Below are 17,482 nucleotides of genomic sequence, written 5' to 3' on the forward strand. Positions count from 1 at the left end.
GATGAAGAGTTCAAGCCCGAAACATTGGTGATACATCGTTATCTTTGTTATATAAAGAACACTTTGTCCAACAGAGTTTCTCCAGCATTTCGTTTTTACTTCAATCTCAACATCTACAGACTTTTCGTGTGTTTGAGCCTCAGAAGAGTGGAGACATTTGGTCACATCAATCCCACTGATATTATAGTTCAGTTATATTTTCTCCTTCATTCAACATCCAGGAAGGACCTTGATTGGCTTGAATGTATGACAGAAGATATCTGGTGGATACAAGAGGGAATTCAGTTTTCTCAGTCAGATACAAACTCACTAAGGGCCACTAGTTATTTGGTGAACTGAGCATCTCGATTCAGGTACTGTAGGGACAGATGTGTGATCATTTTGGAATGGGATGGCTTTAAGATGGCATGTGAGGATAGATTGGATTTCTGTGGCAAATGTGGTGAAATGGCTTCTGAACTAGGCAGATCTTTAGTCATTAGGGACACTGATAAAGCACTGGATTTATAGAAGGGGAGATAATTCAGCAAATTGTGTCCATGTCAGGTCAGAATAAAGCTATTAAAATGTTCCTAGCAGCTGTGCATTAGTGGGCACATCAAGTGTCATCCAAGCACAATTTTCATTTAGTTAATTGCTGGCTTGCACTGCCCATTTAAGGCAGTGGGTTTGAGATGCCTGATACTCCTCTGTATTCCTCCTACCTTAATTAAATGACCCTTAATTATTGATCTCTCCATTAATGGAAATGGCTACTTTCCTTCCAGAGGGTGATCTTAAATGTTTTTCTTATATCTGTATTTACTCATGAGATGGAGAAGTGAGCCAATGCAACAGTGAGGTCATGGACCCTATATGGATTACACTGGTGGAGGTGCTTGCTGTATGGAATAAAGGTGGATAACCCCCCAGGATCTGACAAGATATTGTCAGATATTCTTGGTTCATGACAGAGGCTTGTGAAGGAATTGCAGAGGCCAAAGCAGAAATCTCTAAAACATCCATAGACACTGGTGGTGCTAGAGGATTGGAGGATAATTTTCTATTGCTTAAGAAAGGCTTTATGAGTGTAATCCAAGTAATTGTAAGGCTGGTGAGCCTAACCAGAAGTGGGTAAATTATTGGAAGGTATCTTGAGTATGTAAGTACTTGGATAGATGGGGACTGATTAGGGATAAGTCAGCATGGGTTTTTATGTGGTAGGTCAAATCTAACAAATCTTAGAGTCTTTCAAGGTCGATGAAGGAAAGGCCGTGGATGTTCTCCACGTGGCAAGGACCCTATCAGAGGTTAATCACGATAGCTCAGTATCGAGGATGAGTTAGTAAATTGGATTAGATATGGCTCTGTGGGAGAAGCCAGAGAGTGGTAGTAGAAGATTGCTTCTCTAACTGGAGGCCTATGACTAGTGGTGTGCCTCAGGGTTCGGTGCTGGGTCCATTGTTGTTTGTCATCCATATCAACAATCTGGATGATAATGTGGTAAATTGGAACAGAAAATTTGCAGATGAAGATCGGGGGTATCGTGAACAGCGAGGAAGGCTTTCAAGGTGTGCAGTAGGATTTGGACCAGTTGGTCACAGCATTTTGGAGGAAGAGGGTGAGCAGCCAGATGTTGTGGTCCATGTGGGGACCAGACATAGATAGGAATAGTGATGAGGTCCTGAAGAGGGAATATAGGGAGTTAGGTAAGAATTTAAAAAGCAGGACTTCAAGGGTGGTAAACTCAGGATTTGCTGCCTGTGCCTCATGCCAGAAAGGACATGAATAGGAAATTATGGCAGTTATCTCCAGCTTTGTTCATTCTGGCGATGGAACTGTTGGCCGAGGCCATTCATCAGGATCTAGATAATAAGGGCTATAAATTAGGCCCAGGAAGAACCTATTTGGTGATGATGTGTTGATATATCTGACTGACCCCAATGAAATCACTGTCTAAACTGCACTCTACCCTGGAGGAAAGGTTCTGGGTACAAGATCCATTGGGACAAGAGTGAAATTATGCCACTCACAGGAGGGGACTATAGTCAATGACAAGAGAACTGTTACTTAAAGTGGGAGGTAAATGAGATCAAATATCTAGGAGTTAGAATAGATAATAATTTGAATAGTTTGTACAAGTTAAATTACACCCCCTTGCTGGGAAAGATCGAGGAGGACCTGAACAGGCCCATAATGCTAGTGGGCAGGGTAAAGTATTAAAATGAATGTGCTGCCAAGAATTCAGTGTCTCTTCCACACATTGCTTGTGGCATTGCCCTGGGGTTTTTTCCAGAACTTGCTTTCATGGTGAAGAACATTTTTATGGAATGGAAAGAAGCTAGGGTCTCTTTGGAGAAATTGACCTGGGATTAAAGTCTGGGCAGTTTACGGATACTGGACTTCAAATAGTATTATTGGGCAGCCCAGTCAAGATACATCTCCTCACTCTTTGAGGGAGGGGAGGTGCAATCCTGGTTACAAATTTGTCTGCACTTGGTGGGCGAGAGGTGGCAGAGGATTTCATTTATAAATGGGATGTCAAATTGCTATCTGGAAAAAATGACAGCCCCATATTGAAACAAATAATTTGCATTTGGAATATCATTAACCAATATTTAGGAATAAAAGTGTGGCTGTCCCTAAAAACATGCCTAACTCCAAATCGATTAATACCTTTGATGTAGGGAACAAGATTCTGGACACTTGACGCCAGAATGACGTCAGGTGTATAGAGGACTGTTACGAGCAGGGGCAGCTAATGTCATTTGAACAACTTAGACAGAAATATGATTTATCAAATAGGACATTCCACTGTTACCTTCAGATAAGATCTTTTCTACAGGACAAATTAGGTCCAACCATGACCCTACGAAAGTGCAGTGACATAGAGACCATGATACGAAGGGGAAACACATGGAAATTTATTCGGCAATGTATTTCCTCCTCCAAGCTGAAGGATCTAAACAAAGCCTTCATAAATCAAGGCAAAAATGGGAGTTGGACCTATGAATAACGATTGATGAGTGATGCTGGTCCGACCTGTGTCGGACAAGCATGACGACAATCAATGCATGGTTTAGGCTGGTGCAATTTAAATTTTTGCACCAGCTCTACCTTACGCTGCAAAAGATAAATCGATCTAAACCAGAATTATCAAACCAATGTTTTAGATGTGGCTTTGAACCAGGGACTTTTGTGCACGCAACCTGGACCTGTACCAAGGTGAGGCCCTTTTGGGCAGAGCTAGGCAAAGCCCAAGGGAAAATTATAGGTAAGGAATTCTCATAGGACCTGGAGTTATTCCTGTTGGGTAATATAATGGACATAACACTTAAAATGAAGCTCTCCAAATTCAAAATTTAATTTGTAATGATCGCATTGGCGATGGACAAAAAATGCATAGTGGTTACCTGGAAGTCCAACTCTTGTTTGAACATTGTGCTGTGGATCAAGGAGATGCAAGGCTGTGTTCCCCTGGAGAAAATCACGTATAGCTTAAGGGGGAGATATGATACTTTCCAAAAGATTTGGAAACCATAGCTAACCTTTATAGGAGTACGGTTGTAGGGAGGACTGCTGTGCCTCGCTGCTCTGCCCTCCCTGCTTCCTCCTCAGTCATTGGGGGAGGCGGGGGGTCTGTTTCATTCCAGCCAGGAAAAGTCTGGAAAAGAAATTGGCCTGGATCCAGGCTGCCATACTGCGACAAACCTACAACTCCCTGATGTATGAATTATTCATTTGTTGTGAATGTTTTTATTGTCTTGTGTGGTTTTTAATTTCTTTTTTTAATTAGGTAAACATTAAAAGTTAGGTGTTATGGGATTGGGGGGGGGGGCGAGGGAGGGTAGAAGGGAATAAATTTGGACTCATCAGTGGAATCTGTATAGTTTGGATTTGGATAAGTTGTAATCACCAGTGTTGATTGTACTCACTGACAATAATATTGTTGAAAGCTCTTTGAGTTCAAGTCTGGAAAATTATAAATAAAATATTCCAAAAAAAATAGGAAGGGCGCTATCACTGTACTGGAGTGGTCTATAGGCCCCCAAATAGCCCTCGGGAAACCGAGGAGCAGATAAGCAGGCAGATTTTGAAATGATGCAGGAAATACAGGGTTGTAGTTATGGGTGATTTCAACTTCCCTAATATTGACTGGCTCCAAGAGGGATAGATGGGGCTGAATTTGTCAGGTGTGTCCAAGAAGGATTCCTGACACGGTATGTGGACCAGCCATTGGGAGGAGAAGCCATACTGGATCTAATTCTGGTCAGGTGGCAGAACTCTTGGTGGGGGAGCATTTTGGTGAAAATGACAACTCCCTGAGCTTTAGAATAACTGGAAAAAGATAAAAGCAAATAAAATGGGAAAGTGCTTAATTGGGGAAGGGCTAATTATGAAGGGATGAGGCAGGAACTAGTGAGAGTAAATTGGAAACAGATGTTCAAGGGAGAAAGCACAGAATTAATGTGGAGGAAGTTTAGGGACCACGTGCTGGGTTCAGGATAGGTTGGTCCCACTGGGTCAAGGAAAATATGGTAGGAAAAAGGAACCGTGGCTGATGAAACAGGTCAGGCAACTAGTCAAGAGGAAGAAGGAAACAGGAAGGGCTCATGAGTAGTATATGGTAGCCAAGAAGGAGCTTATGAAAGGACAGGAAAGACCAAGCAGATGTGACCTCTCCCTGCCCAGCGGGATGGGGGCACAACCTCTCCCTGCCCAGCGGGACAGACCAAGCAGATGTGACCTCTCCCTGCCCAGTGGGATGGGGGCACAACCTTTCCCTGCCCAGCAGGACAGACCAAGCAGATGTGACCTCTCCCTGCCCAGCGGGATGGGGGCACAACCTCTCACTGCCCAGCAGGACAGTCCAAGCAGATGTGACCTCTCCCTGCCCAGCGGGATGGGGGCACAACCTTTCCCTGCCCAGCAGGACAGACTAAGCAGATGCGACCTCTCCCTGCCCAGCGGGATGGGGCACAACCTCTCACTGCCCAGCAGGACAGTCCAAGCAGATGTGACCTCTCCCTGCCCAGCGGGATGGGGGCACAACCTTTCCCTGCCCAGCAGGACAGACTAAGCAGATGCGACCTCTCCCTGCCCAGCGGGATGGGGCACAACCTTTCCCTGCCCAGCAGGACAGACCAAGCAGATGTAACCTCTCCCTGCCCAGCGGGATGGGGGCACAACCTTTCCCTGCCCAGCGGGACAGACCAAGCAGATGTGACCTCTCCCTGCCCAGCGGGATGGGGGCACAACCTCTCCCTGCCCAGCGGGACAGACCAAGCAGATGTGACCTCTCCCTGCCCAGTGGGATGGGGGCACAATCTTTCCCTGCCCAGCAGGACAGACCAAGCAGATGTGACCTCTCCCTGCCCAGCGGCATGGGGGCACAACCTTTCCATGCCCAGCAGGACAGACCAAGCAGATGTGACCTCTCCCTGCCCAGCGGGATGGGGGCACAACCTCTCCCTGCCCAGCAGGACAGACCAAGCAGATGCGACCTCTCCCTGCCCAGCGGGATGGGGCACAACCTTTCCCTGCCCAGCAGGACAGACCAAGCAGATGTGACCTCTCCCTGCCCTGCGGGATGGGGGCACAACCTTTCCCTGCCCAGCAGGACAGACCAAGCAAATGTGACCTCTCCCTGCCCAGCGGGATGGGAGCACAACCTTTCCCCGCCCAGTGGGACAGACCAAGCAGATGTGACCTCTCCCTGCCCAGTGGGATGGGGGCACAACCTCTCCCTGCCCAGCGGGACAGACCAAGCAGATGTGACCTCTCCCTGCCCAGCGGGATGGGGGCACAACTTTTCCCTGCCCAGCGGGACAGACCAAGCAGATGTGACCTCTCCCTGCCCAGCGGACAGACCAAGCAGATGTGACCTCTCCCTGCCCAGTGGGATGGGGGCACAACCTCTCCCTGCCCAGCGGGACAGACCAAGCAGATGTGACCTCTCCCTGCCCAGCGGGATGGGGGCACAACTTTTCCCTGCCCAGCGGGACAGACCAAGCAGATGTGACCTCTCCCTGCCCAGCGGGATGTGGGCACAACCTTTCCCTGCCCAGCTGGACAGACCAAGCAGATGTAACCTCTCCCTGCCCAGCGGTGCTGTAGCATTTCCTACTCTTCCTACTACCACTTTATTCCGGTTCTGCATATGTGAAGAATAGAAGGTGGGGCTGCTAAAGGGTAAAGGAGGAAACATGTGCCTGGAGGTGAAGGAGGTAGGGGAGGTCCTAAATGAATAATTTGCCTCAGTATTCACAAGAGAAAAGGACCTTGATCACAGTGTGGTTGGAATAGAACAGGCTTGTGTTTAAGGAAGACGAAGTGTGGATCTTCTTAAAAACATTAAGGTTGATAAGATCTCAGGGCTGGATCCAATATACTCTAGGTTGTTGTGGGAAGTGAGGGAAGAGAGAGCTGGGCAGTAGCTATGATCCTTGAGTCCTCTTTGGCTGCAAGGAAGGTGCTGGAGGATTGGAGAATAGCAAATGTAGTCCCCTTGTTCAAAAAAGATGATAGGGAGAATCCTGCATAGACCAGTAGTCTTGTGTCAGTGGTGTGCAAACTATTGGAGAGGATTCTTAAGGATAGGATCTATGAGCATTTGGAGGGTTCAGTCTACTCAAAGATAGCATGGATTTGTGAAGGAAAGGTTGTGTCTCACGGGTCTAATTGAGTTTTTTTGTGAAGGTAAGAAAAGAAATTGATGAGGATAAGGTGGTACATGTGGTCTACATGGATTATAATAAGGCATTTGACAAAGTCCCCCATGAGAGACTCTTCCAGAAAGTCTTGAGGCATGGGATCCATGGAACCTTAGCTGTGTGAATAAAAAATTGGCCTGCAGGTATAATAGTGGAAGGAAAGAATTCTGTCTGGAGGTTGGTGACTAGTGGAGTGCCGCAAGGATCTGTTCTGGGACCCCGGCTCTTTGTGATTTTTATAAGTGACCTGGATGAAGAGGCGGAAGGATGGGTCGGTCAGTAAGTTTGCAGATGACACGAAGGTTGGAGAAGTTGTGGGTGGTGCTGAAGGTTGTCAAAGTTACAAGAAGCTTTAGAGTTGGGTGGAAAAGTGGTAGATGGAGTTCAATCCAGATAAGTGTCCGGTAATGCATTTTGGAAGGACAAACCAGAAGGCTGAGTACAGGGTTAATGGTGGGTTACTTAAGAGTGTGGATGAACAGAGGGACATTGGGATCTAAATCCATACATCCCTCAAGGTCACTGCACAGGTTGATAGGATAGTTAAGAAGGCTTATGGGATGCTGGGCTTCATTAATAAGGGGATTGAGTTCAGGAGTTGAGAGATCATGTTGCAACTATACAAATCTCTGGTGAGACCGTACTTAAGAGTAATGTGTTCAGTTCTAGTCACCTCATTACAGGAAGGATGTGGAAGCTATAGAGAGGGTGCAGAGGAGATATACCAGGATGCTGTCTGGATTGGAAAATAAATCTTATGAGACAAAGTTTCCAGAGCTGGGACTTTTTGGAGCATAGAAGGATGAGAAGAGATTTAATAGAGATCTACAAGATTATGAGAGGCATAGATATGCTGGACAGCCAGCACCTGTTTCCCAGAGCAGGAATAGCAAACACCAGAGGACATAAAGTGAGGGGAGGGAAATTTAGGAGCGACATCAGAGGTAGGTTTTTTATGCAGAGAGTTTTGGGTGCCTGGAATGTGATGCCGGGGATGTTGAGACTTTAGGGGCATTTAAGAGACTCTTAGACAGGCACATGGATGGAAGTAGGGAGGGTTTAGTATTTTTTTAAGGAGTATATGGGTCGGCACAACATCGAGGGCCAGAGGGCCTGTACAGTGCTGTACAGTGTGGACAAATGCACTGGAAAATGTGAGATGGAACTTAATGCTGATAGGTGTTGGACTCTGGAAGGATAAATCAGGGTAGAATTTGCATGTAATTGGTAGGACACTGAGGTGTGCAGTGGAACAGAGGGATCTGGAAATATAGACACATAATTCCCTGAAAGTGGAGTCACAGTTAGAAAGGGTTGAAGAGTGAGTTTTTGGAATATTAGCCTTCATAAATCAAAGTACTGTGTTAAATACAAGAGTTAGGATGTTATATTGAAAGAATATGGGACAGTTAGGCCAAATTTGGAGTATTGTGTGCATTTTTGGTCACCTACCTGTAGGAAAGATGTCCCAAAAATGCTGGAGGAACTCAGCAGGTCTTGCAGGATCCATAAGAGATGAGATTTATGACCAATGATTCAGGTTTGAGCCTTTCTTCAAAGTGTATCTCAGATGGTCTGTTGTCTCCCTGGTGCCAGGGTCTGAGATATCTCGAATTGAGTTCTCCTGATTCTAAGGAGGGTGGGTGAGCAGCCAGATGTCGTGGTCCATGTAGGGACCAATGATGTGGATAGGAAGGGTGAGGAGGTTCTGCTAGGAGAGTTTAGGGAGTTAGGTGCAAAGTTGAAGCACAGGACCTCCAGGGTGGTGATCTCAGGATTACTACCCGTGCCACATGCTGGTGAGGTTAGAAACGGGAAGATAATGCAGCTAAACATGTGGCTAAAGAGATGGTGCAGGAGGGAGGGCTTCGTGTTTTTGGATGTTGCAGGGAAGTTGGATCCTGTTCCAATGGGACGGTTTGCACCTGAACTGGAGGGGGAATAGCATTCTTGCGGGTAGGTTTGCCAGTGCTGCTCTGTGGGGTTTAAACTAAATTTGCAGAGGGAGTGGAACCAGTGTGATAGGCAGTAAGGGTCATGCGAGGACTGCATATAAAGACAGAAAGCAGAGGTTTGTAAATGATAGAAATGATCTCAGATGGATCTATTTCAATGCAAGGAGTATTGTTGGTAAAGCAGATGATCTTAAGGTGTGGATTTGCATGTGGGATTATGACATTATTGGTATAAGTCTGACTTGGTTGCAGGACAATGTTCTGGGGTTCCGATGGTTCAGATGTGATAGAGGGGGAGGAGTGGCATTGCTAGCCAGGGAAAATTTCAAAGCTGTGCTTAGACAGGACAGTACTGTGGACTCTCCTACAGAGGCCATATGGGTGGAGCTAAGGAACGGGAAAGGTGTGAGCACACTAATGGGCTTGTAGATCGCCCAATAGACCGAGAGAATTGAGGTGCAAAGCTATTGGGAGATAGCAGACCTTTGTAAGAAATGGAAAGATGTGGTATTAGGAGATATTAACTTTCCACATATTGAACGAGACTCCCATACTGTAAAAGGACTGGATGGCTTGGAGTTTGTCAAATGTGTTTTGATAAGTTTTCTAAATCAATATGTGGAGGTACCAATGAGAGAAGATGCAATACTTGATCATGGAGCCAGGGAGGTCAGGAGGCAGAAGTCTGTGTAGGTGACCATAATGTCATTAGATTCAAGTTACTTAAGAATAAATATAGATCTGGTTCTAGAGTTGAGGTTCTAAATTGGAGAAAGGCGCATTTTGTGGAAATGAGAAAGGATCTCAGAAGAGTCGATTGGAATAAGCTGTTTTCTGGCAGGGATGAGTTCAGCAAGTAGAAAGCATTTAAGGGCGATTTTAAGGGTGAGGAGCTTGCATGTTCCTACCAGGATTTAAGGCAAAATTAACAGGCATGGGGAACCTTGGTTTTCAAGGGATATTGGTGATGTGATTAAGGAGAGAGAGATGTATATCTGGATAAGCAACAAGGAGCAAATGAGGTATTTGGAGAGTATAGAAAATGTAAGAGAATATTAAGGAAGGAAATCAGGAAGGCAAAAAGTAGGCATGAGGGTGCTTTGGCAGATAATGTGAAGGTAAAACCAGAGGGTTTCTACAAGTATATTAGGTGAAAAGGGACAAAGTTAGTCCCCTATAGGATCCGAGTAGTCACTGTGTGGAGTCTCACAAAATGGGGAGATCTTGAACAGTTTTTTTTGCATGAGTATGTACTCAGGAAACTGGCATAGTGTGTACAAAAGGAAGGGAAATAAATAGAAGTGTCATGAAACATATGAAGATTAAGGAGGAGGAGGTGATTGCTGCCTTACAGCGAATAAAGATAGACAAATCCCCTTGGTTGGATAAGATATTTTATCAGACCTTGAGGTAGACAAGTGTTGAAATTGCAGGGACCCTGATGGATATATTCAAAATGTCCTTAGCCATGGGAGAGGCGCTGGTTGATTGGAGAGTAGCTCATGTTGTCCTGCTGTTTAAGAAAGGCCCCAAGAGTAAACCAGGAAACTATAGGCCAGTGAGCCTGACGTCAGTAGTAGGTAAATTATTGGAAGGAGTTCTGTGAGATAGGATATATAGGTATTTGGATAGCCATGGGCTGATTAAGGACAGTCAGCATGGCTTTGTGCGTGGTAGGTCATTTTTAACAAATCTTATATAGAGTTTTTCGAGGAAGTTACCAAGAAGATAGATGAAGGAAAGGCTGTTGATGTTGTCTACGTGGACTTTAGTAAGGCCTTCGACAAGGTCCCACATGGGATGTTATTTCAGAAGTTGAGATGCTAGGTAATTTGCCCTGTGTCCAGGTAATTGTAATGGGCGTCACTAACAGACCACAAGATCTGGACACTGCCATTTTACGAAGGATGCCAACAAGATTTCATATAAATCAGCCTGTAAGTTTTGGTTTAGATAAAAATTTCCAGGATTTCCGTGAACTATCAGATAGACGTGATCTACTGGGAACCATTGCCTGAAGAGGGTGCACAAAATCAGTGAACCGGTGCGGACTCGAAAGGCCAACATCGAAAGGCCTGTTTCCGCTCCGTAAATGGTTATATGGTTATATAGTTATATAGGTATACATAGAGGGGTTGTAAACTGAATTCAAAATTGGCGGTGAGGGGAAAAAACATAGTGGTAGTGGATGGTTGCTTCTCAGACTGGAGGCCATTGACGACTGGTGTGCCTCAGGGATCTGCGTTGGGACTATTGTTGTCAATAGCAAAGATCTGAATGATAACATGGTAAATTGGATCAGCAAGTTTGCTGGTGACCCAAAGATAGGAGGCCCAGTGGGCAGTGAGGAAGCTTTTCAAAGCTTGCAGAGGGATCTGGCCCAACTTGGAGAATGGGCCAGTAACTTGATAATGAAGTTTAATGCATATTAGTGTGAGGTATTGCATTTTGGAAGAGACATTTTGAATATTGAAAAGTTTTGACAGAGTGAGTGTGGATAAAATGTTTCCCTTGATGAGTGAATTGAGGACAAGGGACCATATTCTTAAAATTAGAAGTTGTCCAATTAAAACAGAGAGGAGGAAGAACTTTAGTCAGAGGGTCGTGGATCTGTGGAACTTACTGCCGCACAAAACAGTGGAGACTGGATCACTGGGAGTATTTAAACAGGAAATGGATAAGGAATATGGGGAAAAGGCTGGAAATTGGAACTAGGTGTGAGCATAGTTTAGTGTAGAGTCCCGGAACAGACTCGATAGGCCTAGTAGTCTGCTTCTGTTTTTTTTAATCTTCTGATCAAATCAAGGAAGGGTGTATACTATAAATGGTGCAGAGAAGCAAAGAGACCTGGGATACAGGAACATTATTCCCTCAAGGTGGTGTTGCAGATAGATAGGGTTGTAAAGAAAGCTTTTGGCATCTTAGCCTTCATAAATTGAAATTTTGAGTATAGGAGTTGGGATGTTATGGTAAGGTTATAAGATATTGGTAAGGCCAAATTTGGAATATTGTGTGCAGTTCTGGTTGCCTAACTGCAGGAAGGATATCAATAAGATAGTAAGAGGGGAGAGAAGATTTACTACCATGTTGCCAGGTCTTCAGGAGTTGAGTTACAGGGAAAGATTAAACAGGTTAGAACTTTATTCCTTGGAACAAAGAAGAATAGGAGAGATTGATAGAGGTTTACAAAATTGAGGGGTTTTGATAGTAAATATGAGAGGACATGGCTTGAGGGTGAAAGGGGAAAGTTTTAGAGGGAACCACTCAGAGTGGTGGGAGTGTGGAATGAGGTGCCATCTGATGTGGTGGGTGTAGACTCGATCTTTTAAGAATAAATTGGTTAGATATATGGATAGGAGAGGTCTGGAGGCTATGGAATGGGAGAAGGTGATTGGGACTAGCCGAACAATGGTCGGCACAGACTAGAAGGGCCGAGTGGCCTCTTTTCTCTGCTGTAGTGTTCTAAGGTTCTACATCAAGTTTACTGTCCAATTGGAACTACACCCACTTCACCAGGTTGAATTCCAGTTTCCACCTTTGCGGCCAACCAAACCCATTGACATTTTCCTGCTGCCTCAACTGTCATCCTTGCTATCATTTGTCTGAACAAAATACCCAAGGTAGTGCATTTGGAGGAACATCAGTGTTGAAGTGGCTTCTCGATAGAATATGCAGGAGATCGAGGGATATGTATCATGTACAGACAGAAGAGATTTGGTGTAATGTTCCGTGCAGACATTGTGGGCCAAAACACCTGTTCCTGTGTTGTACTGTTCTATGTTCTGGTATCCTCCCAGAGTTTGGAGAGTTTAGAAAAAATCCAACTAATGGGTTTAGTATCTGCAGTCACTTCTATTAAAACCCTTGCATGCAGGTGATTGGGTCCTGGTAACTTGTCCGCCTTTAGCAGTAAATCACGAAAATCTGTAGACACTGTGGTTAAAATAAATACATAAATTTAAAAAAAACTTAAGGGATGCCTGAAGTTCGCCTTTGAGCTTCTCCAGCATTTTGTGTTTGTATGTCTGCCTTTAGCATATAAGCCCCTTTTTTAAAAAATCCCTTGTCATTGGGAGTTTTGTAACTTTGATCACTTTATTTAAAATTTGCTTCTCTGATCTCTTCAGATATTAGCGACATATTCTACAACAAAGATTAATGCAAATAGTTTATTCAGTATTTCTGCCATTTCTTTGCAGTTGTGAATTTGCCAGCCTCATTATCCACCCTCATATATAATATGGAAACTTTTACTGTTTGTTTTTATAGGGCATTCACATTTTTACTTACAATTAATTTTCTCCCTCCTTATGAGCTTTTTAAAAAAGTCTTTTGCTGTTGGATACAAAAATCTGCCAGCTTTGTTGCTTTGTATACTCTAGTTTTCAATTTCACATCCACCTAAACCTCTTTTTTAAGTACAGGTTACTTTTTCAGCGAGAGACACCTTTTTATTTAGTTCCAACCTTTGTGATTCAAACTCATTTCCAGGCCAATGGGAGCTAGCCCATAACTTGGTCTTAGTACCCCTATGCCTCTCTGGGAAGTACACAGGACCCTGCCAAATGAAAGCAGTTGAAATGTACAGATGGGTATAGTGGTTCACTTTCCAGTTGACTGCAGATAAGCTGACTGTGCATCGCTGCTTGCTGAGAGGTAACTGAAAGCATGCTTTAATGTTGATGACCTGTGGGGAGGACCCCAGCAGGCTGCCTTTAACTTGCTTTAGGAGCACACACCCAATGGGAGATGCTTAGCACCACACAAACCATGACAGGGAGGTCTACTGAAAGAAAGGTTATCCAAGATCTGTGAGTTTTCTCAATAGGCTAGTCACAGAAGTCTTGGTCTTAATATCCATTCATCTGAGAACCTTATTTTTATTCACTGGTTAGACACTTTGCTAACATGCACTTTCTCTAGCAGGATCAGGTTCACCAGTTCCGATACCTCACAGCCATTCTCTGTCACTGTTTGCTGCTGAGAGCTGAGGCTGAAGGGAAAACTGAAGAATTTTACAGGTGAGTACACCATCTCATACAACCTGTAACACCTGGAGTCGCAGAGAGGATACTACTTCTTGTAGGAGATTCTAGCATCTGTTTAGAAGTAAGGGGCCACCCATTCAATACAGAGTTGAGACAAAAAATGATCTAATGATTGTAGGTGCAGTGATACAGCACAAAACAACCTCAAAACCCACCGAGTCCACACTGTCCCTCAACCATTTGCCATTTTATTCTCCCCACATTGGATGTTCACTGACCACTAAGCACCCATCCTATCCGAACCTATTCCATTCCCCCCCACTTTCCCATCATCATCTGTATGAGGGGATGGCCAATTAACCGACCAACCCACATTTTTGGGATGTGGGAAGAAACTAGAACATCTGGGGAAAATTCACGTGGTCATAAGGTGAAGGTGCAAACTCCACACTTACAAGGTCAGGATTGAACTCTGGATATGAGAGCTGTAAGGCAGCAGCTGCGCAAATTGCCACAGGGCACCAGAAATGGGGAGAACAGAACAGAACACCTGTTGAGAAGCATGGGAGATGACTACAGGGAGGTGACTACAGCAACGATCAGCGAAGGGCTCAGTAGCTGAAGGGCTCACACAGTCTGCAGGCTGCTGGTGACATGGTTGAAGGACTCGTACCATGCCGTGTGCTGCTGGAAACTGGCTCATGGGAACCAGATATCGGAGTTGAGGTCCAAGAGGGTGCTGAGGGCAAGAATGGCTCCTGAAGGGCCTTAGGACTTGAAGGCTTCCTGATCGTATCGGAGCTGTGGATCTAGATCTCAGGTTGCCAATGGTATGAACAGGAGTTCATGCAGCTTCAGAGGCTGCGAGAATTGCTGGAGGCGAATCCATGGACACTCAGTGTATCTAAGGGACTCTCTTTTGCTTCTCTTTTTCCTATTGGTAGGGGCACTGGGCAATGTTCATGATGACTTTTTGTTTGCCTTACATCAGTCAGAAGTTGAAGTATATCATGTATATTACATTATTATTTATTATTACACATGACAATAAAAGGAACTAAATCCTTTGCTTTGGATAACCCTCTGAAATGAGCTTTGTATTGCACAGTGCTGTGTTGGTGCCTCGGCTTGGGCAGGGAAGTTTCTTGTGATAATTTCTCATTTCATTTCCATCTGTTGATTCTGCCCCTTTCCTGCAAATGGGTGCTTCCTAAATTCCTTTTTAAAAAAGTGCATTTCTGGGATCTGATCGTTGCTGACAAAACCAATCCCTAATTGTCCTGAGAAGGTGGAAGTAACTGCACTGCTGGTGAAGATGTCTTTGGGAGGAAGTTCCAGGACTCCGATCGAGTGATGGTGGAGGATGGCGATGTTTCATGCGCTTGCTACCTTTGCCTTCCTTGGTTGTAGAGGTCATGGGTTTGGGAGGTGTTGGAGCAGTCTATGCATTTCTACATGGTACAGAGGGGAGCCACTGTGCACTGTTGGTGAGGTGAATGGTTGTTCAGGATGGTTGTATCATGCCAGTCAGGTGGACTATTGCACTGGAATGTGTTAAACTTTTGTGGCAGTTTGTTAGCACTGCACTCCCTCAGTTTGTACTCAGGACGTGCCTTGTAGATGGCAGAAAGGTGTTAGGCTACCAGTCACTCAGTGTAACTGATCCTTTAGCCTCCCAGTCAGGCTTTAAACGACCTGTTAATGGAACTGATTTTTATTTTAAGATCCTGCAACTGTCGGGTCTGCGGCCAAGATGGTGGCTTCTATGATTGGTGGCCATGAGGGCTTGCAGACTCCAGGGAAGTAGAGGACTGGTGCAGGGCACCAGAAAATGGGGAGACTATCACCACTCCCCCCACAACTATTTGATAAGAAGAAGCAGGGGAGATGACCCAGTGAGGGGCTCTGAAGCTGAAGAACAGACCAGCATCGAGCTGTTGGTAATGATGCGAGGAACCCCTGCAGGCTGCTAGCGACTGCAGTGGAGGGATTTATACCAGGTGGCGGGATGCTGGTGACTGGCTGGAGACTGGCTGAAGGGGGTACTAGGTATCAGAACTGGGATGTGAGAAGGTGATGATGCCTTCCTGATCATGTAAGGTGTGCATCTGGTGCCTGGATTGCTGATGGTTTAGACTGAAGGCTGTGTGGCTGAGGAGGCTGCGGGAGTGCTGGAATTGAAGCCATGGGCACCCGGTGGCCCTGAGGGGACTCTCTTTTGCTTCTCTTTATCTGGCTGCAAGAGGCGCCAGGCAATATCTGCTGATGGCGAAACTTTGTCTGCCTAACAGTTGACTAAGGGAAATTTCAAGTAATATCACATATTCTGTTTTATTACATGACAATAAAAAAATCTTTAAAAACAGTCAATGATATTGTTCACACTTATTCTCTTCACTTGCTCATTATAGAACATGGATAGTGCAAGCGCAGGAACAGTTCCTGTGGCCCAACACAATGTCTGTCCAAGCTAATCCTATTCCTGTTCACAAGTCTGTTAAATGCTAAGTCTAGGACCTACCCTCATTGTTGAAGTCAGGGATAATCACGCAAGCTCTACCTGTCATCCTTTCTCTTCCCGGATCTATACAATGCGAAAAGCCACAACATGGTGTCGTAATTTTTTGACCCTCCTTGACTTTTTATTAATCTTTTCAATCATCCTGATATTTGACACCATGTTCTTTCAACCTTTTTTTTAATATCCTAAAGGTCTTTGTGTATTCTGCGGACTGATTTTTAAAAAAATGTTAACCAGAGGGGATAATACCACATGTATCAAATGCTGTAAATAGTATATTACAGTACATTCAGACAAGAATATTATTGATAATTGGGTTACAGTAAATCAGTTTATTCGTAAATGTACTTGTTTCTTTTCCATCCCTGGTTCACTAATTATTTGATTTTGTTTGAAGAGTTTTGTATCCCAGTACTGCTTCATCTGCTGGGAATAACAGTGGTACAGAAACAGTTACATTTGTAAGAAAAACACACATTGAATTCTCCTTTAATTAAAAGTTTCCCAATTTACCATTGGTTTAATCTGAACAAATCTGGGGTGGACTGTGTTAGAAGCTGCCTCACTTACAATGCTTTCAAAGTAGCAAGTTATTAAGCTGAATGTGACCAACTAGTGATTTGCGTCGTGTACTCTCATTGTGGATGGGCTGTGAGAAGTGGCTGGGAGTGTTGAGGGCTTCATTCAGTGCATTGGTCAGGAGGGGGCTGAGAGCTGAGGGGGTGAGTGTCATCTAAAATGATTAATGGGCTGTCTAGGGTGCAATAAGGGCTCATATATGCTCAATACCAGTGTGCATTTTACCTCCTAGGGGAAGAATGCTAATAGCTTTGTGTAGACCTGTGTATGGTGGCAGACTTGGTGGAAGCAAAAGAATTTCATACTCTCTTCTGCAAATAAAACTGTCAGCAGAGTGACAGAGATCAGAAAGTCAGGGATCTTTCATTGAAAAGAATAACTGAAACACAGTGATCCATAAAATGATTTTTCAAGGTGTTGTATAATCGCTTTTGCATTTGCTCTATGAAAGGAGAGCACAGTTTAAGAGAGAACAGGCACTTAGGAACAAGGGGGCAGATTCCAGACCTGCCATTACCTCACTCTTTTCAAAGATCAAGGTATTTTGCACATCAGATTCCTTCCCCACAGATTTTCCTCCTTACCCCAGAAGCATTGGGTAAGAGCATGAATCAGAAGGAATTGTGCAGTACAGTAACAGGTGGGGTCTACCACCTTCCTACTGACTGTGAAGCCTGCAAGGCCTTTTGATCTAAGTACCTGTCTGTGAATTATTTGAATTGTGCACCTCCTCCTCAAGCAAGGAAT

The 17,482-nt window shown here is 44.6% G+C and overlaps 1 protein-coding gene across 2 annotated transcripts in view; it reads left to right on the plus strand.

The window, feature by feature from the left end:
- ric8b (RIC8 guanine nucleotide exchange factor B) overlaps positions 1-17,482 on the plus strand; it is a 70,586-nt gene that overhangs the window by 24,050 nt on the left and 29,054 nt on the right. The window contains exon 4 of one of the 2 annotated variants that reach the window (XM_069904496.1): positions 13,571-13,668. In XM_069904496.1, the coding sequence (XP_069760597.1) occupies positions 13,571-13,668 (98 nt within the window). The remainder of the gene's footprint in view (positions 1-13,570; positions 13,669-17,482) is intronic. The other variant, XM_069904497.1, reaches the window with a different exon arrangement.

The sequence above is a fragment of the Narcine bancroftii genome, chromosome 11, assembly GCF_036971445.1.
Source record: "Narcine bancroftii isolate sNarBan1 chromosome 11, sNarBan1.hap1, whole genome shotgun sequence".
NCBI classification, from domain to species: Eukaryota; Metazoa; Chordata; class Chondrichthyes; order Torpediniformes; family Narcinidae; genus Narcine; species Narcine bancroftii.